General features: G+C 40.3%; 2 protein-coding genes across 6 annotated transcripts; both read left to right on the forward strand.

Annotated features, from left to right (window-relative positions):
- Positions 1-493: 493 nt before the first annotated feature.
- On the forward strand, positions 494-12,292 carry ccdc40 (coiled-coil domain 40 molecular ruler complex subunit). Of its 3 annotated transcripts, none has more exons than XM_069529927.1 (18): positions 494-541; positions 1,186-1,287; positions 1,720-1,850; positions 2,000-2,083; positions 2,349-2,568; positions 3,307-3,464; positions 3,586-3,708; positions 4,421-4,542; positions 4,932-5,175; positions 5,289-5,471; positions 6,246-6,491; positions 6,942-7,155; positions 7,614-7,783; positions 7,883-7,974; positions 8,738-8,858; positions 8,959-9,147; positions 9,223-9,381; positions 9,840-12,292. In XM_069529927.1, exons 2-18 carry the CDS (start codon positions 1,191-1,193, stop codon positions 10,089-10,091), a joined length of 2,805 nt encoding a protein of 934 aa, XP_069386028.1. In that variant the 5' UTR covers positions 494-541; positions 1,186-1,190; the 3' UTR covers positions 10,092-12,292. The 3 variants fall into 3 exon arrangements, with proteins under 3 accessions (XP_069386028.1, XP_069386029.1, XP_069386030.1); XM_069529928.1 differs by having other exon boundaries at positions 527-541; positions 1,109-1,287; XM_069529929.1 differs by lacking the exon at positions 494-541 and having other exon boundaries at positions 1,275-1,413.
- A 1,807-nt stretch (positions 12,293-14,099) lies between these two features.
- LOC109627314 (coiled-coil domain-containing protein 40-like) lies at positions 14,100-24,738 on the forward strand. Of its 3 annotated transcripts, none has more exons than XM_069529924.1 (18): positions 14,100-14,235; positions 15,860-15,961; positions 16,382-16,512; positions 16,662-16,745; positions 17,012-17,231; positions 17,977-18,134; positions 18,256-18,378; positions 19,091-19,212; positions 19,494-19,737; positions 19,851-20,033; positions 20,732-20,977; positions 21,406-21,619; positions 22,077-22,246; positions 22,346-22,437; positions 23,255-23,375; positions 23,476-23,664; positions 23,760-23,918; positions 24,335-24,738. In XM_069529924.1, the coding sequence occupies exons 1-18, from the start codon at positions 14,115-14,117 to the stop codon at positions 24,584-24,586; spliced, it is 2,931 nt and encodes a 976-aa protein (XP_069386025.1). In that variant the 5' UTR covers positions 14,100-14,114; the 3' UTR covers positions 24,587-24,738. The 3 variants fall into 3 exon arrangements, with proteins under 3 accessions (XP_069386025.1, XP_069386026.1, XP_069386027.1); XM_069529925.1 differs by lacking the exon at positions 14,100-14,235 and adding an exon at positions 15,109-15,246; XM_069529926.1 differs by lacking the exon at positions 14,100-14,235 and adding an exon at positions 15,150-15,246 and having other exon boundaries at positions 15,749-15,961.
- Positions 24,739-25,338: the final 600 nt, after the last annotated feature.

A 25,338-nucleotide genomic window follows, 5' to 3' on the forward strand; every position in this document is an offset into this window, starting at 1 on the left:
CCAGATTGAAATTAAGCCTTTTCTCCCAAAGACTGTATACAGATACCATTTGTTAACAATCTTGTAACACTAATATATTTATATATATTTAGGCAGTCATCAATCAGTATGTAATACAACACTCAAATGTCTTGTGTGTTATGTGATCACATTAGGGGCCAGGGGCCACTCCTTGTCCTGCCTTGTGACGTTGCTGTGAGTGATATGGTCCTAACCTGCTTTGTAAAAACAGCTAAGAAATAACTGATCAAAGAAAAAAACAAGAGCTCAGAAATGACATTTTGCCTCATTAGGACCAGGCTGTGATCCCCATGAGGTCAACTGGTCCTGATGAGGTCAGTGGAGAAGGTCCTGCAGAGGAACACGCACGCACACACACACACACACACACACACACACACACACACACACACACACACACACACACACACACACACACACACACACACACACACACACACACACACAGAAAGCTGCCTCCCGGACGGAAGTTTGCAGTTGCCTAGCAACGTCGTAGCGGTGGTTCCTCAGTTGTCCGCTGGTGAGTGTTGCAGATGTTAGAATGAAAGAAAACTGTTACTGTCGACTTGTTCAGACGAATGCTGGATTCATTGTATTTGTTCAGCAGCGTACATTAGCTGCCAACTATTCAAACTGTGGGTTAGCATCTTATTAAAGCTTCCTGCTTTAGCTCCATTGGCCACTCACTATGCTCAGGCTAACAAGCTACCGCTAAGCTAACGTTGGGATATATGTTGGTGGGTTTTTGTGTTTTCTGTAGCAGCTAAAACAAAGCTGGTTAAAAACAAAACTAAAATAGCACATGTCAGAAAAAGTCAATAAAGGGGGATAAAAACATACAGTATACTAGTACTACTAACAGACAGGTAACATTGAATAGAATCTAAAACATAGATGCAATAAAATAATGTCTATGAACAACACTCAAGCTAGAGCCAGGCTAAAGAGATGTAGCTTTTAAGGGGTTTAAGCTTGTGTTTAAAGACTTTGACACTTGTGGCTGCTGTGTGTACTCAGGTGGTGTTCCAGCGGCTTGGAGTGTAAAAAGTAAAAGCTGCCTCACTAAAAACATTTGTCTTTGGAACAGCCAACAGACTCACACCAGACCCGTGCTGGTTCATACACTGCAAGCCTGTATGTAAGAGCACTTGTTCATCATCACAGGTCCAATGCAGAGCGCTATGGAAGGAAGGTACAGCCAAGATGACAAAGACCTGGAGCCACAGGGAGGAGTGGCATCAGAGGACAGGGCAGCGACTGATTCTGGTTGGTCACCCACTAAAGCTGCTGGGATTTACAATTCAGTACAAAGCTGCAGAGTGTGACACAACATAGCACTGTTCAGTGCATTCACATTTAAAAACAAGTAACACAGACATATTCACAATTTACGTAAGAAGGTAAATAAGTAAAACAGCTCATTTAGGTTGGTTTGCCGAGGATTGCATAGTTCAAATGTCCATTACTACCATTAATTAATTCAGAATTATTATGGGAAAACTTGTTCACAAGATTATGTCCATAAACTTACAATCATTTCTTTTAAATAAACTTTATTCGTCCTCCTAATATTTGCATTGAAAAAACAGTTTATCTTAGCATACTCACAAGTTCAGTATCACACAGCAGTGTGGATCATTTTTTACATCATATTTTGTTGATTCATATTAAGAATGACTTTTATTTTCTGTCTTTCAGGTGAAGACAACGCTGCTCAGATGCCGGTGACTTTTAACCTCTCAAACCTCAACACAGAAGACATGGAGGATGAGGAGCCACTGCTGGAGGATGAGGAAGAGGAGGAATTTCTTGTTCTTGATCCTGAACATGTGTGTAGTTTCTCCTTAATATTTATGTGATCAGATCAGAAGTTGCCTCCATTCATAACTGTTTTAAGTTTTGAGTTTATTTTCATAATATTAGATATCTTCATTTCCCATTCCCACTGTCATTGTTTCAATGTTTCCTCTTTTGACAGCCTCTGGTCAGAAGGCAACAAGCTGCTCTGAACAAACAGCTGAGAGAGAAGCTGGAGAGGATCGATCTGGAGTTAAAGGAAAAGGTTGTTTCATTTTCTTTAACTATATGGTCTCAGTATGTCCAGAAGATGGTGCTACTGAGCTGTTTAGAATGTGGTCTACTTTTGGATTGTTATTCCTTTGTGCAGCATGCACATTTTAAGGAGAGCATGAACATTTTAACAATGAAAGCAATCAACAAACTAAACACCTTTGAGAAAGATGTGTTCAGGACAATAGAAAGCCAGAGTAAAACTATCTGGATACTTTGTCTGATTCCTGATTTTGCTCTCTCTTCCTCTGCCACAGCTGGCAATGGAGAAGGCAGAGGCCAGCCTCATACAGGAGAAGGGTTTGAAGATGTTCAGGATTCAGGAGCAACTGGCCAGACTCCACACAAGGCTGGAGGAGCAACATCAGAACAAGGCACAGGCTGAAACTGAATATCGGCAGGCCCAGGATCAGCTGGAGGCAAGAAATAGCCGCTTTTCCAACATTAGCAGCCAGCACAGCAAAGCCAAAGCCAATGGTGAGTCTGATTTTCTATTTGGGGGTCTTGCTTTGGTTTTAGGATTATATTTCATTCTCACTGTGTTGCACCATGTAATTTAAACACTTATGAACAAGATTTCTAATTAAATCTATGATGAGTTTTACACTTGGAATTATGAGCGATATAACATAACATTTAACTTAGTGAAGTCGGGCTTATCCTTTATTATTATTGTTATTATTATCTTATTTAAAATTCAGAAACCGTAGTCTCGATCCGCTTAAAGACCCAAATTAGTCAGCAACATGCATTTGTCAGTGCTGCCAAGGGAAAGAAGAATAAATTCTCCCAACAGCATAAAATATCAGGATCAATAGAAGTTGGAGCATGTTTCTTATTAATCTAGAGTTGGATTCTCAGTCATCTAAAAATGATGCAGCTGCAGATGTTGATTAAAACACATGGGTCCAGATTTTAGTGCAACATGATAAGACACATTTCAATAGAAAGCTAAATCAACTCTCATGTTTAATTAAATTAGCTTGAAATTATAAGTTTGAATGTTTACACAGAACATTCAACAGTTAAATCTAAATTGATATAGTTTTGAGCATCATCACATTTAGTGCTTAGTTGGCTTTGTATGAAATACTTTAGTCCATTGACCATAAACACAGTTTCAGCACCAGTAAGACAGAATCAGTGTCAGTCCATGTTTCCAAACTAAAGATCTGAGGCTTTGTGTTAATGTTTACCACTGTGTATCTTCTCCAGTGTCCCAGCTTCAGGCAGAGGTGGACGTCTTGTCGCTGCACCTCGTCTTCGCTCAGAGAGCCTGTGAAGATCTGCATTCCAACGTCAAAGCCATGAGGACCACCACACGCAAAGCAGGAGCTGACAAGAGTCAGGCTGAAGAGCAGAAACTGATGCAGGTGGACAGGAGGAAGTGGGGCACATTAACAATATCAGCTCATTTGAAGCTTTAACTGTATTAGACACATAATCATTGATTCATTAATTCACTGTCCTTGGTTGAAAATATTGTTTCATTAGGATTTATATGTGGATCGTCTGACGAAGGAACTGGAGAGGCTGACTGAGCAGGTTGCCATGTATGAGGCCCAGACCAGTGCTCAAGCAGAGGAGAGCCATGCAGCCAAACAAGCCCACTCTGAGGTAACTATAGGCTGAAATAAGTTAGTATTTACTGTTTCTGTAAGGTCAAAATGCCTTTGGTCATCAACCTTAGTTTAAATGAATGCTACTATTACCAGGACAATCATTTGCTGTTAACCAACAGGATTAAAGATTAGAGAACAGTGGTACAGCTGTGAAGAACAAAATGACACAAATGACAGTGTTAGAAAACACTTTTAAATTATGTACACCATAAGTTGGAGCTGTGTTTCTGGCCACATTAATTCTCCTGATGATCTTGTGAGATAAGCATCTGGCTCCTCAGCAGCCTAATGGGGCTCAGAGTTTACCTGCTATTTGTTAACTATTAGCAATCAGTTTACGCAAAACAGTGAGAACTGCAGCATCAGGTGAATGTGACACCTTCCATATTCCACATTTAATCCGTGTTAATGTAAAGATATTAATTTCTGTACTTCTAAACGATTAAAAACATGAATCAAATGACTGTGATCGATATGAACAAGGTGGTCTTTGGCATAAAAAGAAGTGTACATCTTGCAGTAACTAATAGTTTATGTGTGAGATTATTATGACAGTATCAGGGTCTGTCTTGTCCACATTCATAGGTTCTCTTCTAAATGTAACCTTCCCATATACATTGTTTGTCTCTCATATTATATGAGTGTTGGTGAAGTGTCTGTACAACACTGGCCTCGCCACATGTCCACATGTTTGTGTCTGTATGCAGGTTGAGATGGAGATGGAGTCTCTGGTGATAATGCGTAAACAGCTGCTGCAGCTGTGGAACAGCAGCATGATGAACTTGAGGAGACGGGATGAGGAACTCAGCAAGATGCAGGAGGCTGTGCGGTGAGAATTAGGGCAAGCAAGGGATGAATATTAATATGCCAATGAAAACTAAAAAATACTGTTGCTATGATAAATGCAGGTCGACGAGTGGCCAACTTGAGAATAACAAAAATAATAAACCAAGTCATAAGTAGCCACAGAAACAGCTTGCAAGCAGTTTTTCACCATTACCTCTGCCAAGGACATTATGTTTTCATGTGCATTTGTTTCTGTTCGTTACTGAGCACTCAATTATTAAACTGATTTCCATTAAATTTCCCAGAGGTGTGTGGTGCATGTCAAGGAAGACCAATTTAAATTTTGGAGTAAATCTTTTCCCACTTACTTTGACATAGCAAAAAAAAAGCATGCATTTACACTTGCTTTTCTGCTGTATCTGTTTCCCAAAGCATAAAAGAGCAGCAGCTGATCTTATTGGACAGAGAGATAGAAGGCTACAGGAAATCCACCACTGAAGAACAGGAGAAGAATGAGACACTGACTCTGCAGCTGAACTGGTCCCAGATGGATGGAGCCACCTCCAGAAATCTGATCAGTCAGAAGCAGGCCCAGTACGAGGCTCTGCAGGCAGAATACAGCACCTGCATCCGCATCCTGAGGGACTCTGAGAACACCTTGGACAGACTCACAAAGGTGTATAGAGGGCAAAGCCTTCTGTGTTCATCCCGACAGTCGTCCCACTCTTTCTCCCTTGATAATTATCTCACACACTTTCTGTATCCCCATCTTCTCCTTCGTCATTCTAGGAAACCAGTAGCCACCAGGCTCAACTGAATAATCAGAGGAAGCAGTTGGAGAAAGAGAATGCTGGGCGTCTGGAGCTGGAGGACAAGATCATGACCCACATGCAGCAGAAGCTCACCCACAACAAGGCTGCTAAGTACTCCCAAAAGCTCACCAGCAAGACAGCTGCACTCAAGAAAGAAAAGGTAAGGATGTCATTTTAGAAAGATAGAAGAAGCATCTAGAGACAGTGCAGAGTCCTTCCATGTACACTTAAGAAGTCATGTTGTCATTGTTATTACCATTTGATTTAACATACAGTATATTTGCAGGCCTTCAGTTTCAAACTGGTGTTTTTGGAGAAATATATATTGAATATTGAAGTATGTGTTCTATTCCAGATATAAATATATATATATATATATGAAACGGTAAACTTGGGAAAATATGAAATCGCTCAGGCCACTGTTAAATATCTAGGAAAAGTGGTTAGACAGGGCAAGGTGCTACCAGTATCCACAAAGTTAGAGGCTAATATAAAACTCCCTGTTATCACCACTCGCGGGAAACTTAAACATTTTCTGGGAATGGCTTGATATTACAGGGCATTTTGTCTCAATTTAGCACAAGTAGTCATTCCCCTAACAGACTTAAGCAGTCCAAAGATCCCATTCCAGTGGACACCAGAGTGCCAAAACACGTTTGAAAGAGCAAAAGCACTCCTGGCTACTGCCCTTGATTGATAGCTCCCAACTTGAGACCTTTTATCCTCTATATGGATTCAAGTGACATTGGCGTAGGGGCAGTGCTTATTTGAGCTGATCGTAGTGGACTTAAGCATCCTGTAGCATTTATTTCTAGAAAATACTGAGTGGGTGATTTTTTGTTTTTTGGGGGGGCAAAACACTTAAGTATCTAAACTCATTGAGGAAGTGTAGAACAAAATATTGTCTCTCTTAATATCTCTCTCTCCCCTATAGATCTTTCAGCTGTGGCAGCTGGAGAATGAGATGGTGATGGTGGGACTGGAGAGCAACGAGGTCAGCCAGCATCTGAAGAGCCTCTCCCTCGCTCAGGAAGCCCTCAATGAGGAGATCGCAAAGAACCACAAGTTTCTCACGTCCAACCAGACCAAGATTTCTTCCTTCAATACACTGATCGAACAGAGGGAGGCCACCGTTGCCACCTACAACAGAAAGATCAGTCAAATCGCAGCCAACACTGGGGTGAGAGATTCTGGAGAAGAAATCCCTGGTTATCGGTTGTTTATGTGGATTATTTAATAATGAGCTATTTGAATTTTGAAGTACATTAGAAACAATCTTAAGAGTCAGATACTGTATATAGTAAAAAACTAGATTATTTTGGGATGTGATGACACCATGTTCAATGCCTGTCAACATGCTGATTTTCCAACTCATAAGTAATGATAAGTTATGACTAAATTATTACATAACTCAGTGCTCATGGGTCAGACCACACCCATCTTCTTACTTGGCCTCCATTTTGATCTAGACTTTTTTGAACACAGTTGCAACACTATCACTGGACTCCAAACCTGTCCGTAGACAAAAGACATGAACACCTGCCATGGTGACAGAGAAAACAATACCAGCTCTGCTTTTGTGCCTCATAATTACATGTTATCTTTGTGATTTGCTTGCCTTCTTTTCCAGCATGAAGACCTAAGTCCTCTGCAAATCAAGGTAGAGGCGTTGAAGGCTGAGATCGAGGTGCTGGAAGCGAATATCAAGAATGACCAGCAGCTCTGGATGAAACATCAGGGGATGCTAGTAGGACTGACGCAGGAAATAGAGGCCAACAGCAAGAACATGCTCAAACTGCAGATAGAGCACACTGTCATGCAGCAGAAGAAAATACATTTCAAGAGTACGTAATGTTCTTAACAAGCACACATGCGTGAATAGGTAGACACATCCAAGTCAATGAGTAAAAGTCACTAAGTTAATTATAGACTACTAATGATTTTTAGCTTGTAAATGGCAAATGACATGTCTGAGAATGTAACTTTTATTTAACTGAGTACATGTATTTCATTACTTAAGCTTCTAAAAAAAGATAAGATATAACTTTATTGATCCGACGCTGGGGGAAATTCCCTTGTTATGTACGAGGAGATAGTGAAATAGACATCTTCACAGACATACATATATAGACTGTTAAAAGCATACAGACAGGTAGGGTATACAATATGAATATGACTATAAAAATGTTATGTACTCAATACAAATATTTCATCATAGTATATTAAAATAGCAGTATGCTATATATAGTGCAACTATGCTCAACCTGTACACTTCCTCTGATGCCCTCTCCCCCACCATCAGATCAGATTGAAGCAGAGCACCAAGAGCAGAGAGAGCTGGAGAAGAACACCAAGATGCTGAGAGGAGACCTGCTGAAGCTCAACACCATGCTCAGCAAGAACGGACAGCTCAGCCAGGCACTGGAGCAGGAGAATGTGCTGATGGAGTCAGATTTTCTGAACAGACTTAAGGCATGGCATGGCTGTTAAATTCAGCTTTGATTGTTTTTATTCTCTGCACTTTTCATAGTAAATATTAATAAACGTGAAATATAATGTGTGTGTGTCTAGGAGGCAGAGCAGGAGTCAGTGGAGATCCAGATGACTTATGAGAAGACCCAGGATGAAAAAGAAAGACTCCTCAACAGTCTGGTGGAAGCTGAGTGAGTCACATACCATCTTTTGCATGTTCGGGTTGAGTTAAGATCTGTGTCTTTGTGACAATTATCTAGAATATTTTATTTTTAATAATGAAATATTTTAAAACAAACAAAGCCTTCAACATTAGGGCAGACGCACATTAGGCCTGTTTGCCTTGTAGCGACACTAAATGTCCTGCCTCCACACTCCCCCACTGACCTGTACTCACGTTGCTCTTGAACATTATTCATCAAAACTAATCAGAAGTTATTAAGACCTGTACAGTACTTTAAGTTTACTGGTCTGAAGAAGTGGTCACCATTTAGTTTAATTGTATTAGATTTGGCTATAACACTGTTTATCCCTGAGACTCTAAAAGTGTTTTGTGGACTCAAACACCCCTCCATCGGCTGATCGGCGTAGTGGTGAGTAGATGAGTGAATTTTCATTTTTCAGTGAACTATCCCTTTAAGGCTTGAATGCAGCACACAAGGCTAAACTGAATAATGTGAAGGGCATCAAAATATTTAAATAACTATTGATGGGGGGGGGGGGGGGCTAGAGTTTGCAATCATGGCTTATCTACGGTTACATCTAGTGTACACGAGTTAATATTAACATAATTGGATACAATTACAATCCTATAATTGGATACAATATGATTCAGTCATTGTCTGCTCAGGTCAGTCTGGTTTTATCATTTCCCCCTCCACATTAAATGGGTGTTGTTGTTTTTACATGCATCCTTTGTTGGGTTCATGTGTTGTGTGTGTGTGTGACCTGCAGGTGGCAGATCATGCTGTGGGAGAAGAAGATCCAGCTTGTAAAAGAGACTCGCTCAGCTTTGAACTCTGAGGGGGTCCAGGGAGAAATCCAGATGATGAAGGCTGAGATACATCGTATGGAGGTAAACACAGCACACACAATAAATAATAAACAAAGCAAACAATAGAATTTGATTTATGATATGTGAGTTTGTTTACTCTCATTTAATACTTGTGTGTTAGGTGCGACTCAACCAACTGATGAGGCAGCAAGAACGGTTGCTAAAGGAGAGTGAAGCGACAGTGGTGAGGAGGGAGACTATTGTTCAGCGTAGGGAGGCCATGGTCCACAGCTCCCAGAAACAGGCTACAAAGGGCGATCTGAGCCGCATCGCACAGGGCCTGCGGCGCCGGATCAAGGATGTGCACAAGGTAGGACACATGTCATGATCATTCATGTCTGTTAGGTACATTATCTTATCTTATATGAATCATTCATCTCTTCAGCATGTGGCTGAGTGTGAGAAGATGATCAAGGACCAACAGGAGAGCCAGGGGGATCTGGCTGACAAGCTTGCAAAGCAGAAGCAGCAGCTGATAGAACTGTGTGGCACCAGCTACACCCTGGACCCCGAGTTTGTTAATCTCGAGGACACTAAAATAAGGGTAAGGAGCAAGTACTGTACATGCTACTATGTGTATATACAGTGACAGAGCTTTAAAATGCTGTTTCGCTAGTTTCTGTTGAGTGTAACTGACTCTTCACTGTATTGAAATCTTATAAAGTCTTATTTTTTAAGCTTACTATATTATAGCTGACATGTGTCAATCAAGTCTCTTTTCAGAGGTGAAATAGGCTCCTTCTGTCTACTACCTTTAATTGTTGCTATTGATGTGTTGAAGGTGTGGTGAGAATACTTGTTAAAGCATTTTCCAGGCCAGGTAGACACAACTGTAGATTTACTGTCTAGAGCATTTCAGTTTCCACTCTTGGAACCACTCCCACTTAGCAAGCATACCAGATATAGCAAGTCATTGTTTTCCACTTTCTGACATCAGTTTGAAAACATAAGTGAAAACATGAATCACATCCACTCTCATTCTTTACATTTTCCTCCCTCTAGAACCTAGCTCACCTGGTGGCTCTACAGAGCCGGACCAAGAAGCTGCAGGGGGTGTGCCAGGGCCGCTACAGAGCTTCGTCCACCAGTGAGTCAGTCAGAGCCGCTCTGCAAACCCAGACTGAACGTGTGCACGCTACCAGCGCCATCTTGCACAGAGTCTGTGAGGAGTTTCCCCAGCACCAGGGGCCACTCCGCAGGCTAATGTTAGCATTGGCAGGTCGTGCTCAGGCCCTAGATCAGGAGCAATCCTGAAAGTGTGGGAGACAATAGAGACATTACAGTATAGGAGAAGAAGTGACTAGCATGACATTAGTATGAGAGGGAACACTAAAACAAACTGGATTCACTGTGGAGGTGGCTCATCAGGGCACCTCCAGATGAATCAGGGAGAGTTGATTGGCACAGCTGAGGTTAGTTGCCAATTAACTCTCCCTGGATTCAAAAGGCAGCAGCAGAGCTGCTACAGAGGAGAGACACACATGAGAAACATTAACTGCTGGCCAGATGATGTTTGAAGTTCTTACTCATGAAGCTACGTTTAAACCCGAATGGTTTGTCTCTGGCTGCTGTTGGGTGAGCCCTGTAGTAACATCATTTACCACAGTGACATGTACTTTAAAGAAAGGTACAATTTCCACACAATTTATTTACTTTTACTAGGGATATCCTCAAGTAAAGTGTACTTATGAGAAAGAATTGGTAGATAAAGAATACTTAAGGCTTTCTGTGAATTTGAAATAACTGAGGAGGCAGCGTCACAGGAGTTGGATGATGGGATAAGGTTCCTGGATACGAATTCTGGAGATGGAGGATTTATTTTTTCCTCAATCTTCCTCAAAGATGTGCAGCACGCTCAATGAAGTGGATAAAGCAGCATCAAAAAGACTGTGTAGAGAAGTACAATAAGTAAGTAAACATGAGGGTCTCGGTTCAATGTGTCACAAGATGGAGCTCTTAAAAATATGGCCGTTTCCAAACTGTTTGGACTTACACAAGATCAGCTGGGTGACATCTAAAGAGGACTTGGCTACATACATAACATGGCTTTTCTCAGGGAATATGTAGCTGTGTTACAAACACTTGCTCAATCCATTGATCGTCTGCAGGGGGAGAAAAAGTGCTATCTTGAGTTCCTCATTCCAACCATCTTAAGCCTCAAGTCTAAGCTCTTTGACAAACTGCCACATGTGACCCACACAGCCACATGTGACCCACACAGCAAACATCACTGCAGTCATTGAAGCACTTGACAGTCACTTTGGTGCCACGCTGAGCAGCCATGATGCAAAAATGGCAACGACCCCCATGCCAAGATTTCACTTGTGTTGTTTCCCAGCAGAGAAGAAAGAGGATACTGGCAAAACATTTGTTCAGGAAGCAACATCTTTGGAATCCAGAGCACCTCCTGCAGCTGAAATGAACAGCACCTCTAAGATTGATGGATCAGATCAGGAGTTTTTGTGATTGGCAAAAAAAACAAAACTGATAAAAGCGGCTCCTGGATGACACTATTAAGACCACAGATTTTTTACTTCTGGTTAAGTAGCTCTTCATGAAGAAAAACACTACACTTCCCAGAATGTCTGTTCAGTTATGGACGTACTCATCTCAGAGCATAATGTCCGATGAAGCAAGTCCTCCACCTTCTTTATAACGGGTTATAACCATAAGGTTTTGCCCAAAGCTAGGATTTGATTGAATATATCAGTGGTGCCTAGAACATACTAAACTCAACTGCAACTGTGAAGGCAGCTTATGTTTTTTTATGATTTAAACTTTGCTCAATGGTCTTCTGATTTATTTATTTTGAAAATTGAATAGAAGAACACCTGGTTTGTTCAAAAAATACAATGGATGCTCAGAATCTTCTCTGTGTACCTTGTAAAAGGCACACATTTTATGTTTCCTTTGAAAAAGCATATTTTATATTAGCTTAGTAAACAATAACAACAACAAAAATGTCAAACACTTTAATTGGGAATCAGTAGGTTTATTGCCTGAATTTGCTTTATGGTTTTAATTTTCTTTTGTTCTTCTTTATGTAATTCAGTATATGGACACCTGATTTGTTAAATATACTGTGTGCTCATTTATGTATTAAACTAAAAACAGCATTTGTAAACTAAACTATACTATATTGAATTCCGAAGGCCTAGCTAATATTTTAATTTGAAACCCATAGACTTACTGCTGTATTTGCTTTACGGATCTCTTATAGTTAAAATAAAAATTGGTAAAAAAAACAATATAATAATAAAACTGTTCTGTAGTAGGCCCATTCTTTAATTTAAAATGTGTAATCTGCCTAATTTGGGGTTTTTACAGGTTTAATTGTGTCTCTAGTTAGAAAAGAGAGTCACTGTTTGTCACATGAAAAGATCTTTGTAAAATACTTGTAAACTGTGACCTTTTACTGGAATATCTGTCAATTGTGAAAAACAAACAGAAATTGACGTTCGGTGTGTTTTAAGTAGAATACATGTACTGACCATATCGTACTCATTCCCTGGTAGAAACGTGGTGTGCCCAGAAACAGTTCTGCAGCAAATCAGCAGAGAGATCACACATGTACTGACTAGTTGAACGGAGCTCCCAGCAGGACCTCCGGAGACCTTAGAAGAAGATGAGAAACACAAACATATTACTGAGGTTATAAAGACAAGAGCTAAACTTATTACCATCAACATTTTATTGCAAGTTTTTGAGACATAAACAAATATAAACCTGACCTGCCAGTTTAAAGGGCTTGTTTGATTTAATACTGCAGACAACAGCTGTTAGAGATATACAGATGTGGTGTCGGATGATTACCTGAACAACAGGGTCTGGATGGTCTTACAATACATTTTGCTGGATTGTTCAAGGCTAATCCAAAATTGATGACTTTCACTGTCAGTGGCTCTATGAGATATTCCACCATCCTGATGTTTTGTGGCTTTACATCTCTGTGAATGATCACTGTGCTCTGGAGAATGTCCAAGGCTGTGGCCAGCTGAAATTATGAATAACAGGTTAATTCAACTCTACTGCAAATCTCATGTATTCAAGAAAGCGTAATCCATTGATGACAGTGCAAAAACAAAGAGAAAAGAACACAAATCTGCTGCGAATTGGGGGATCTGCTTCAAATTAAGAGATGGACTGGGGCTCATATTGATGAAATAAAAAAGCTGAACATTCAGCTTCTCAAACTCGCGACAGTAACGTCCCTCATAGGCGAAAGAGACGTTCCATCTCACGATGTTGAACTGGTCTGTTTTGAGCTCTTTCAGTATTCTCAGGTAGGCCTCCTGAATAAATCATAGGAGATGTTAGAGGTTTTATGTGAATAAAATGTTCTGTTGAGTTGTTACACAAGTCAAACATGGACAGAAGTTGTACTGCACCTCGATCATCACCGCCTGAATTTGCTCCTTGGTTCGGATGATTTTCAGAGCAACTGTTTTGTTGGTGGTTTCCTTCTTGCATTCAGTGACTGTGCCAAAGGAGCCGCTCCCCAGGTACTCCTGCACCTTGTAAGATGTAGTTAAAGAAATGGGTTTTCCAACCAAATTCATATTCCGTCATCTTATGCAGGAGAGTAGAAAAGACAAAGTTAAGACACAAAACCATGTTTTGTCTCGCAGAGCCTGACGGCCAGTTCCCATGAACAGAGCAGAAACATGTATAGACAGTTTGAAGCTCAGTGAATCATCTGTTAATTATGGGTGCACGTGCCCCAGTCGGCAATACATTGCATTAGGCAAAGCCACCAGCCCGACATTTCTTGTCAGCCCGACATTTCTGGTCAAAAGACAATTCGCACACCCCAGTGAATTCTCCACCTACAAAGGTATGGATTTGTTTTAGTTAAGTAGTCATAAATACTTGATTTCCAGATACAATTATTTATGTTTTATAATTATCAAGTGACTGCCATGTTTGTCAAAAAGTAATTGATAAATCAAATTTAATTTCATGTCATCAGGTTTCCAAAATACAGACTCCTCCCCAACCAAGACATTTTTGGAGGATAGATGCACCTACTGGCTCCTGTTCTCCAGTTAAAGAGGTAGGCTTTTTATTCCCCACACTGTGGAACATTTATACAATACACTGTGTGTCATGAACTTGGTATTGTGTTATTATATGGCACTTTTGCCAAAGTGGACACACAGATATGACCTGAACCGAGAGTCTGTTCAATCTGATTTTACTGAGTCAACTAGTCATAAATACTTGATTTGCAGAAACAAATATATGTTTTATAATTATCAAGTGATTGTTTTGTTTGACATGAAGCCAAACTTCAAATTTAACTTTACATCATCAGCTTCCCAAAGAACAAAACCCTCCACAGCCAGGAAATGTGTTGAAGACGGCTACACCCGGTGGCTCCTGTTCTCCAGCTATGAAGGTATGGTTTCTTTTTTCCCTCCACAATTAATAGAAGCAGGATACACTTAAAACATTGCATGTGTTCAACTTAAAAAAAAGAAAATGCATTCTAAATATTCATGATGAAAAAAAAAAATCTCGAAACTATATAATACCTTCAACTGTACTCTGAGAATGGTTACTTATGAATTGATTGACAGTAGTGTCATTTTGGAAACATACAAATCTGAAACAAAAGGAGGACAACCCTTAAAGTGTACTCTTAACAGTGCTCCGTCCGAAATTTGCACTTGCCAATGTAGTAGCATAGAGATGGGCCTTTTTTAAATGCGTAGGAGGTCCAGCTAAACAGGTTGTAGAAAGCTTTCATTTTGTGTGCGTGTGTTAGCTTCATCCATGGGCAGATGAAGACCCACAGTTTGAGAATCCAAACAAAGAGAGAGGGTCCGTTTGGACGGTGTTTTATATTGAGTGGCGATGATGTGAAGATGATGAAGGAATCTCCACTGACACCGTCTTGCTTGAATAAAAGGTTTATTACAAGAAGTTCAGCATCAATACAAGCACTGCAGTAAAGTTAATAATAATGTCAGTGTGTTTGATACCCTGCCATAAGTTAGTGTGTAGAGTACCATGTTAATTGTCAAGTGACGCTAAATGGCACCCTTTTTTTTTCAGTTCAAACTGAACTGGTTTGATTTGGCCCTGCAACCATTTCCGGTCCTTCTCCTGATTTTATGTTTAGACAAATGCTTATCAAACCATTAATATAAGTAAAAAATAATAGTCAAATCTTTTCCTTTGAAGAACTCAGATTACAGTTAACCCCCCCCCCCCCCCCCCATGTGTATCTGCGTCATAATCAGTCATCAAAGACACACCAGTATCTTCAAAGTAACATGGAATGAAAATGAACGCCTTGACAAGATAGGAAGATAGACGTCGGTTGACACCTGCCAATAAACCAAACGAAGAAGCAGAAAGATACTTAGAAGGAGCTATACATTCACTTTTTGGCAAGAGGAAAAAGGTATTTAAAAGAATGCTTATTTCAAACTCTTAACTTGGGCCCAGAGCAAAGATTTTCTTTATCCCACCCATCCATAAATATTGTTAGTTACAGTTTATTTTTCAAATATGGCACGACACCGGTCAACAAGTGTCTGCTCCTCAGCTCTTTTCTAATCACTCACAGGTAGAACTGATCTTTATAAAAACCTGCTGAAATCATATTTATGTTGATGGCGTCGCTTCTTCTGCAACAATGAAGTTTAAACACCGTGTTGTGTCATAATCTGCGGAAAGAATTTCTCTCCAGTCTGCAGGAGTGTGTCTGCTCGTCTCAGACTCTCTTCACGTTTACAAAAACGATCGCATCAAACGCGCGCTTCACGTCTCGTAATGTGTGTGTGCCAGGTGCACTGCGCGCAAAATGTATATAAAATATGTGTCTCATAAAAAGTAAAATTCAAGTGCTGTACGTGTCTAAATAACTTGTGATGAGTGATGGTATTCGTTGTTAAAGTGTAAAGTGAGCGCAGGTCAGAGGGAGAGTGAGCACATATGGCCAAAGACTCACACCAGACCCGTGCTGGTTCATACACTGCAAGCCTGTATGTAAGAGCACTTGTTCATCATCACAGGTCCAATGCAGAGCGCTATGGAAGGAAGGTACAGCCAAGATGACAAAGACCTGGAGCCACAGGGAGGAGTGGCATCAGAGGACAGGGCAGCGACTGATACTGGTTGGTCACCCACTAAAGCTGCTGGGATTTACAATTCAGTACAAAGCTGCAGAGTGTGACACAACATAGCACTGTTCAGTGCATTCACATTTAAAAACAAGTAACACAGACATATTCACAATTTACGTAAGTAAAACAGCTCATTTAGGTTGGTTTGCCGAGGATTGCATAGTTCAAATGTCCATTACTACCATTAATTAATTCAGAATTATTATGGGAAAACTTGTTCACAAGATTATGTCCATAAACTTACAATCATTTCTTTTAAATAAACTTTATTCGTCCTCCTAATATTTGCATTGAAAAAACAGTTTATCTTGGCATACTCACAAGTTCAGTATCACACAGCAGTGTGGATCATTTTTTACATCATAATTTGTTGTTTCGTATTAAGAATGACTTTTATTTTCTGTCGTTAAGGTGAAGACAACGCTGCTCAGATGCCGGTGACTTTTAACTTCTCAAACCTCAACACAGAAGACATGGAGGATGAGGAGCCACTGCTGGAGGATGAGGAAGAGGAGGAATTTCTTGTTCTTGATCCTGAACATGTGTGTAGTTTCTCCTTAATATTTATGTGATCAGATCAGAAGTTGCCTCCATTCATAACTGTTTTAAGTTTTGAGTTTATTTTCATAATATTAGATATCTTCATTTCCCATTCCCACTGTCATTGTTTCAGTGTTTCCTCTTTTGACAGCCTCTGGTCAGAAGGCAACAAGCTGCTCTGAACAAACAGCTGAGAGAGAAGCTGGAGAGGATCGATCTGGAGTTAAAGGAAAAGGTTGTTTCATTTTCTTTAACTATATGGTCTCAGTATGTCCAGAAGATGGTGCTACTGAGCTGTTTAGAATGTGGACTATTTCTGGATTGTTATTCCTTTGTGCAGCATGCACATTTTAAGGAGAGCATAAACATTTTAACAATGAAAAGCAATCAACAAACTAAACACCTTTGAGAAAGATGTGTTCAGGACAATAGAAAGCCAGAGTAAAACCTTCTGGATACTTTGTCTGATTCCTGATTTTGCTCTCTCTTCCTCTGCCACAGCTGGCAATGGAGAAGGCAGAGGCCAGCCTCATACAGGAGAAGGGTTTGAAGATGTTCAGGATTCAGGAGCAACTGGCCAGACTCCACACAAGGCTGGAGGAGCAACATCAGAACAAGGCACAGGCTGAAACTGAATATCGGCAGGCCCAGGATCAGCTGGAGGCAGGAAATAGCCGCTTTTCCAACATTAGCAGCCAGCATAGCAAAGCCAAAGCCGATGGTGAGTCTGATTTTCTATTTGGGGGTTGGGGGTCTTGCTTTGGTTTTAGGATTATATTTCATTCTCACTGTGTTGCACCATGTAATTTAAACACTTATGAACAAGATTTTTAATTAAATCTATGATGAGTTTTACACTTGGAATTATGAGCGATATAACATAACATTTAACTTAGTGAAGTCGGGCTTATCCTTTATTATTATTGTTATTATTATCTTATTTAAAATTCAGAAACCGTAGTCTGGATCCTCTTAAACACCCAAATTAGTCAGCAACATGCATTTGTCAGTGCTGCCAAGGGAAAGAAGAATAAATTCTCCCAACAGCATAAAATATTAGGATTATTAGAAGTTGGAGCATGTTTCTTATTAATCTAGAGTTGGATTCTCAGTCATCTAAAAATGATGCAGCTGCAGATGTTGATTAAAACACATGGGTCCAGATTTTAGTGCAACATGATAAGACACATTTCAATAGAAAGCTAAATCAACTCTCATGTTTAATTATATTAGCTTTAAATTATAAGTTTGAATGTTTACACAGAACATTCAACAGTTAAATCTAAATTGATATAGTTTTGAGCATCATCACATTTAGTGCTTAGTTGGCTTTGTATGAAATACTTTAGTCCATTGACCATAAACACAGTTTCAGCACCAGTAAGACAGAATCAGTGTCAGTCCATGTTTCCAAACTAAAGATCTGAGGCTTTGTGTTAATGTTTACCACTGTGTATCTTCTCCAGTGTCCCAGCTACAGGCAGAGGTGGACGTCTTGTCGCTGCACCTCGTCTTCGCTCAGAGAGCCTGTGAAGATCTGCATTCCAACGTCAAAGCCATGAGGACCACCACACGCAAAGCAGGAGCTGACAAGAGTCAGGCTGAAGAGCAGAAACTGATGCAGGTGGACAGGAGGAAGTGGGGCACATTAACAATATCAGCTCCTTTGAAGCTTTAACTGTATTAGACACATAATCATTGATTCATTAATTCACTGTCCTTGGTTGAAAATATTGTTTCATTAGGATTTATATGTGGATCGTCTGACGAAGGAACTGGAGAGGCTGACTGAGCAGGTTGCCATGTATGAGGCCCAGACCAGTGCTCAAGCAGAGGAGAGCCATGCAGCCAAACAAGCCCACTCTGAGGTAACTATAGGCTGAAATAAGTTAGTATTTACTGTTTCTGTAAGGTCAAAATGCCTTTGGTCATCAACCTTAGTTTAAATGAATGCTACTATTACCAGGACAATCATTTGCTGTTAACCAACAGGATTAAAGATTAGAGAACAGTGGTACAGCTGTGAAGAACAAAATGACACAAATGACAGTGTTAGAAAACACTTTTAAATTATGTACACCATAAGTTGGAGCTGTGTTTCTGGCCACATTAATTCTCCTGATGATCTTGTGAGATAAGCATCTGGCTCCTCAGCAGCCTAATGGGGCTCAGAGTTTACCTGCTATTTGTTAACTATTAGCAATCAGTTTACGCAAAACAGTGAGCACTGCAGCATCAGGTGAATGTGACACCTTCCATATTCCACATTTAATCCGTGTTAATGTAAAGATATTAATTTCTGTACTTCTAAACGATTAAAAACATGAATCAAATGACTGCGATCGATATGAACAAGGTGGTCTTTGGCATAAAAAGAAGTTTACATCTTGCAGTAACTAATAGTTTATGTGTGAGATTATTATGACAGTATCAGGGTCTGTCTTGTCCACATTCATAGGTTCTCTTCTAAATGTAACCTTCCCATATACATTGTTTGTCTCTCATATTATATGAGTGTTGGTGAAGTGTCTGTACAACACTGGCCCCGCCACATGTCCACATGTTTGTGTCTGTATGCAGGTTGAGATGGAGATGGAGTCTCTGGTGATAATGCGTAAACAGCTGCTGCAGCTGTGGAACCACAGCCTGATGAACTTGAGGAGAAGGGATGAGGAACTCAGCAAGATGCAGGAGGCTGTGCGGTGAGAATTAGGGCAAGAGAGGGATGAATATTAATATTAATTAAGCTAATGTGCTTCAAACATGTATATGTAATGTCTCTGCTGAAGATGGGGATAGTGTTTTTTTAGTGACAGATTGTTGCTCTGCTTTTCATGCTAAAGCTAAAAGGGAAATAAAAACAAAGATTACTATCACTATGATTAATGCAGATTTTTACCTGCTTCATGATCTGAGATACAAAAAATGGTGAGAATTATCAAAATGAAAGCATGCATTCACACCAGCTTTTCTGTATGTGTAGCTTAAAAGAGCACCAGGTGATCTTATTGGACAGAGAGATAGAAGGCTACAGGAAATCCACCACTGAAGAACTGGAGAAGAATGAGACACTGACTCTGCAGCTGAACAGGATCCAGATGGATGGAGCCACCTCCAGAAAACTGATCAGTCAGAAGCAGGCCCAGTACGAGGCTCTGCAGGCAGAATACAGCACCTGCATCCGCATCCTGAGGGACTCTGAGAACACCTTGGACAGACTCACAAAGGTGTTTAGAGGGCAAAGTCTTCTGTGTTCATCCCAACAGTCGTCCCACTCTTTCTCCCTTGATAATTATTTCACACACTTTCTTGACACCCATCTTCTTCTTTGTCATTCTAGGAAACCAGCAGCCAAGATGTTCATATTGAGAATCAGAGGAGGCAGTTGGAGAAAGAGAATGCTGGGCGTCTGGAGATGGAGGACAAGATCATGACCCACATGCAGCAGAAGCTCACCCACAACAAGGCTGCTAAGTACTCCCAAAAGCTCACCAGCAAGACAGCTGCACTCCAGAAAGATAAGGTAAGGATGTCATTTTAGAAAGATAGAAGAAGCATCCAGAGACAGTGCAGAGTCCTTCCATGTACACTTAAGAAGTCATGTTGTCATTGTTATTACCATTTGATTTAACATAAAGTATATTTGCAGGCCTTCAGTTTCAAACTAGTATTTTAGAAAAATAAAGTACGTGTCATTCCATATATAATATATATAATAATATTATATATATGTGTGTGTGACTGTAGAATATGAAAAATTCACAAGAGACAGCTTTAATTTGGACACAAAAAAAGGATCCAAATTAAATCAGAAGAGATGTCTGGGTTTTTATTTTCTCTAGCTTCTGTCATTAGACGTCCCCTCGCCTCCTAAATACCCCCTTTTTTCAAATTTCATACCATTAATCTGTTACTAGGGCTTTCTGTCTGAGGCCCAAGCCAGGATAAGATTTTTCAAACATTATTAAGGTCCATTCAGGGCCATAGAAGACATCATATCCCTGATACACAGACTGAGTGAGACTGGAGTGTTTGTTTATTATGCAACAGATCATGGAAAACAGAATTAATAGTGATTAGGGAAGGAGAAAGGATGCAATGTAAAAATGGTCCAATGTATAAAGTTAGAAAAACACAAATCAACATATGTACAATAACCTAAGTATCCAAACACAATTTAATATTACACTATTGTCTCTCTTATCTCTCTTTCCCCTGTAGATCTTTCAGCTGTGGCAGCTGGAGAATGAGGTGGTGGTGCAGGAACTGGAGAGCAACAAGGTCAACCAGCATCTGAAGAGCCTCTCCCTCGCTCAGGAAGCCCTCAATGAGGAGATCGCAAAGAACCACAAGTTTCTCACGTCCAACCAGGCCAAGATTTCTTCCTTCAATACATTGATCAAACAGAAAGACGCCACCATTGCCACCTACAACAGAAAGATCAGTCAAATCGCAGCCAACACTGGGGTGAGAGATTCTGGAGAAGAAATCCCTGGTTTATGTGGATTATTTAATAATGAGCTATTTGAATTTTGAAGTACAATCTTAAGAGTCAGATACTGTATATAGTAAAAACTAGATTATTTTGGGATGTGATGACACCATGTTCAATGCCTGTCAACATGCTGATTTTCCAGCTCATAAGTAATGATAAGTTATGACTAAATTATTACATAACTTAGTGCTCATGGGTCAGACCACACCCATCTTCTTACTTGGCCTCCATTTTGATCTAGACTTTTTTGAACAGTTGCAACACTATCACTGGACTCCAAACCTGTCCGTAGACAAAAGACATGAACACCTGCCATGGTGACAGAGAAAACAATACCAGCTCTGCTTTTGTGCCTCATAATTACATGTTATCTTTGTGATTTGCTTGCCTTCTTTGCCAGGGTGAAGACCTAAATCCTCTGCAAATCAAGGTAGAGGCATTGAAGGCTGAGATCGAGGAGCTGGCAGCGAATATCAAGAATGACCAGCAGCTCTGGATGAAACGTCAGGGGATGCTAGTAGGACTGACGCAGGAAATAGAGGCCAACAGCAAGAACATGCTCAAACTGCAGATAGAGCACACTGTCATGCAGCAGAAGAAAATACATTTCAAGAGTACGTAATGTTCTTAACAAGCACACACATGCGTGAATAGGTAGACACATCCAAGTCAATGAGTAAAAGTCACTAAGTTAATTATAGACTACTAATGATTTTTAGCTTGTAAATGGCAAATGACATGTCTGAGAATGTAACTTTTATTTAACTGAGTACATGTATTTCATTACTTAAGCTTCTAAAAAAAGATAAGACTTATTGATCCGACGCTGGGGGAAATTCCCTTGTTATGTACGAGGAGATAGTGAAAATAGACATCTTCACAGACATACATATATAGACTGTTAAAAGCATACAGACAGGTAGGGTATACAATATGAATATGACTATAAAAATGTTATGTACTCAATATATATATATTTCACCATAGTATATTAAAATAGCAGTATGCTATATATAGTGTAACTATGCTCAACCTGTACACTTCCTCTGATGCCCTCTCCCCCACCATCAGATCAGATTGAAGCAGAGCACCAAGAGCAGAGAGAGCTGGAGAAGAACACCAAGATGCTGAGAGGAGACCTGCTGAAGCTCAACACCATGCTCAGCAAGAACGGACAGCTCAGCCAGGCACTGGAGCAGGAGAATGTGCTGATGGAGTCAGATTTTCTGAACAGACTTAAGGCATGGCATGGCTGATAAATTCTGCTTTGATTGTTTTTATTCTCTGCTCTTTTCATAGTAAATATTAATAAACGTGAAATATAATGTGTGTGTGTCTAGGAGGCAGAGCAGGAGTCAGTGGAGATCCAGATGACTTATGAGAAGACCCAGGATGAAAAAGAAAGACTCCTCAACAGTCTGGTGGAAGCTGAGTGAGTCACATACCATCTTTTGCATGTTCGGGTTGAGTTAAGATCTGTGTCTGTGTGACAATTATCTAGAATATTTTATTTTTAATAATGAAATATTTTAAAACAAACAAAGCCTTCAACATTAGGGCAGACACTAAATGTCCTGCCTCCACACTCCCCCACTGACCTGTACTCACGTTGCTCTTGAACATTATGCATCAAAACAAATCAGAAGTTATTAAGACCTGTACAGTACTTGGACTTACTTGTTTGATTCGTTCTAAAATTTATGAGACATGCATTTAAACACATTGAGGAAAAAGTCCAACATTGTGCACACGCACTTTCCCATGCCACACACAACACGAGACGTGCACAGCCATGACATTGAGATTAAAGTGACCAGAACGACCCTGATACACAATCTGAAACCATCAATTAATCAATTAATATGATTTTCGGTTTGTGTGTGAGGATCGGCAGACACGAGCAGACGCTGATACATTTTTCACACCATTTTAAAGGAATAGTTCACCAAAAAATGAAAATTCACTCATTATCTACTCACCACTATGCTGATGGAGGGGTGGGTGAAGTGTTTGAGTCCACAAAACACTTAAGGAGTTTCAGGGGTAAACAGTGTTGCTGCCTTGGCTTAATTAACCATAATACTGTAATAAAACAACAGAAAAAACATAACATGCCTCTATACTGCTCGTATGGTGTCCTCCAAGTGTCTGCAGCTAGACTGGATGACACCACAGGAGCAGTATGGAGGCATTTTTACATGCATCCTTTGTTGGGTTCATGTGTGTGTGTGTGTGTGTGTGACCTGCAGGTGGCAGATCATGCTGTGGGAGAAGAAGATCCAGCTTGTAAAAGAGACTCGCTCAGCTTTGAATTCTGAGGGGGTCCAGGGAGAAATCCAGATGATGAAGGCTGAGATACATCATATGGAGGTAAACACAGCACACACAATAAATAATAAACAAAGCAAACAATAAAATTTGATTTATGATATGTGAGTTTGTTTACTCTCATTTAATACTTGTGTGTTAGGTGCAACTCAACCAACTGATGAGGCAGCAAGAGCAGTTGCTAAGGGAGAGTGAAGAGGTAGTGGTGAGGAGGGAGACTATCGTTCAGCGTAGGGAGGCCATGGTCCGCAGCTCCCAGAAACAGGCTACAAAGAGCGAGCTGAGCCGCAGCGCACAGGGCCTGCGGCGCCGGATCAAGGACGTACACAAGGTAGGACACATGTCATGATCATTCATGTTTGCAAATGTACCTGAAGCACTGTTAGGTACATTATCTTATCTTATATGCATCATTCATCTCTTCAGCATGTGGCTGAGTGTGAGAAGGTGATCCAGGACCAACAGGAGAGCCAGGGGGATCTGGCTGACAAGCTTGCAAAGCAGAAGCAGCAGCTGATAGAACTGCGTGGCACCAGCTACACCCTGGATTCTGAGTTTGCTAATCTCAAGGACACTAAAATAAGCGTAAGGAGCTTTAAAATGCTGTTTCGCTAGTTTCTGTTGAGTGTAACTGACTCTTCACTGTATTGAAATCTTATACAGTCTTATTTTTTAAGCTTACTATATTATAGCTGACATGTGTCAATCAAGTCTCTTTTCAGAGGTGAAATAGGCTCCTTCTGTCTACTGCCTTTAATTGTTGCTATTGATGTGTTGAAGGTGTGGTGAGAATACTTGTTAAAGCATTTTCCAGGCCAGGTAGACACAACTGTAGATTTACTGTCTAGAGCATTTCAGTTTCCACTCTTGGAACCACTCCCACTTAGCAAGCATACCAGATATAGCCAGTCATTGTTTTCCACTTTCTGACATCAGTTTGAAAACATAAGTGAAAACATGAATCACATCCACTCTCATTCTTTACATTTTCCTCCCTCTAGAACCTAGCTCACCTGGTGGCTCTACAGAGCCGGACCAAGAAGCTGCAGGGGGTGTGCCAGGGCCGCTACAGAGCTTCGTCCACCAGTGAGTCAGTCAGAGCCGCTCTGCAAACCCAGACTGAACGTGTGCACGCTACCAGCGCCATCTTGCACAGAGTCTGTGAGGAGTTTCCCCAGCACCAGGAGCCAATCCGCAGGCTAATGTTAGCATTGGCAGGTTGTGCTCAGGCCCTAGATCAGGAGGCATCCTGAAAGTGTGGGAGACAATGTAAAGATGACAGTTATTACAGGAAGAGGAAGTGAGTAACATTAGATTGGGATGAGAGACAAAGATAAGTGATGAATTGTGTCCATTACAATGTCATCAAATAAAGTCTTGATGAAACATCGATCAGAAACAATTACATCCCTCTCTGTTTGGCTTTTTCAGTCCAGAAAAAAACTGAGTCATATAACACAACAGATGATAGAGCTTTAAAATATTTTAAGAGACAGTCAGACACTAGTTTGAAGGCAGTTTGCAGGTCACGCCATTTAAATGTTGCATAATACAAGAGACCAGTTCTGCCAACGTTAATGTCTACATGTGGAATGTGTGCTGCAGCTACTAGATTTAAATTGCCACTATGAACTGAATATACTTTGTGCACAAAATGTTTGTACACATACACAACAACATATAGCTGACACTTTATTGACACTTGTCATTATGGTCAACCTAATGCACAATTTCCTTTGAAAAAATCAATTCAATTTTTATTTACACCAGTGTCCCACTGGAATCTGCAAACATTGTATTATATTGTGGATGGTGGTGTGGCAGCTCGAGCAAAATTAAAAAGAAAACAGAGAAAAATATCAATTTTATATATCAAAATCGTTTTACATTGGATGTACTGTATGTCTGTGAGTGCATATATAAAGATCGTACTCTGACAAAAAGCTTTTGCTGTCTAGATAGGGCAATTTTATTATGTTTAATGACACATGAAATGTGTCAGTAC

The sequence above is a fragment of the Paralichthys olivaceus genome, chromosome 8 (genome assembly GCF_024713975.1).
Source record: "Paralichthys olivaceus isolate ysfri-2021 chromosome 8, ASM2471397v2, whole genome shotgun sequence".
NCBI lineage: Eukaryota > Metazoa > Chordata > Actinopteri > Pleuronectiformes > Paralichthyidae > Paralichthys > Paralichthys olivaceus.

What these genes read in the sequence shown, in the direction of transcription:
- ccdc40 (XM_069529927.1), top strand. Translation starts at nt 1,191, where the DNA reads ATGCAGAGCGCTATGGAAGGAAGGTACAGCCAAGATGACAAAGACCTG. An exon ending in AAGATGCAGGAGGCTGTGCG is followed by an intron (nt 4,543 to 4,931) that starts GTGAGAATTAGG and finishes TGTTTCCCAAAG; the next exon opens with CATAAAAGAGCAGCAGCTGA. An exon ending in AAATCGCAGCCAACACTGGG is followed by an intron (nt 6,492 to 6,941) that starts GTGAGAGATTCT and finishes CTTCTTTTCCAG; the next exon opens with CATGAAGACCTAAGTCCTCT.
- LOC109627314 (XM_069529924.1), top strand. Translation starts at nt 14,115, where the DNA reads ATGAAGCCAAACTTCAAATTTAACTTTACATCATCAGCTTCCCAAAGA. An exon ending in CTGAGATACATCATATGGAG is followed by an intron (nt 23,376 to 23,475) that starts GTAAACACAGCA and finishes CTTGTGTGTTAG; the next exon opens with GTGCAACTCAACCAACTGAT. An exon ending in TCAAGGACACTAAAATAAGC is followed by an intron (nt 23,919 to 24,334) that starts GTAAGGAGCTTT and finishes TCCTCCCTCTAG; the next exon opens with AACCTAGCTCACCTGGTGGC.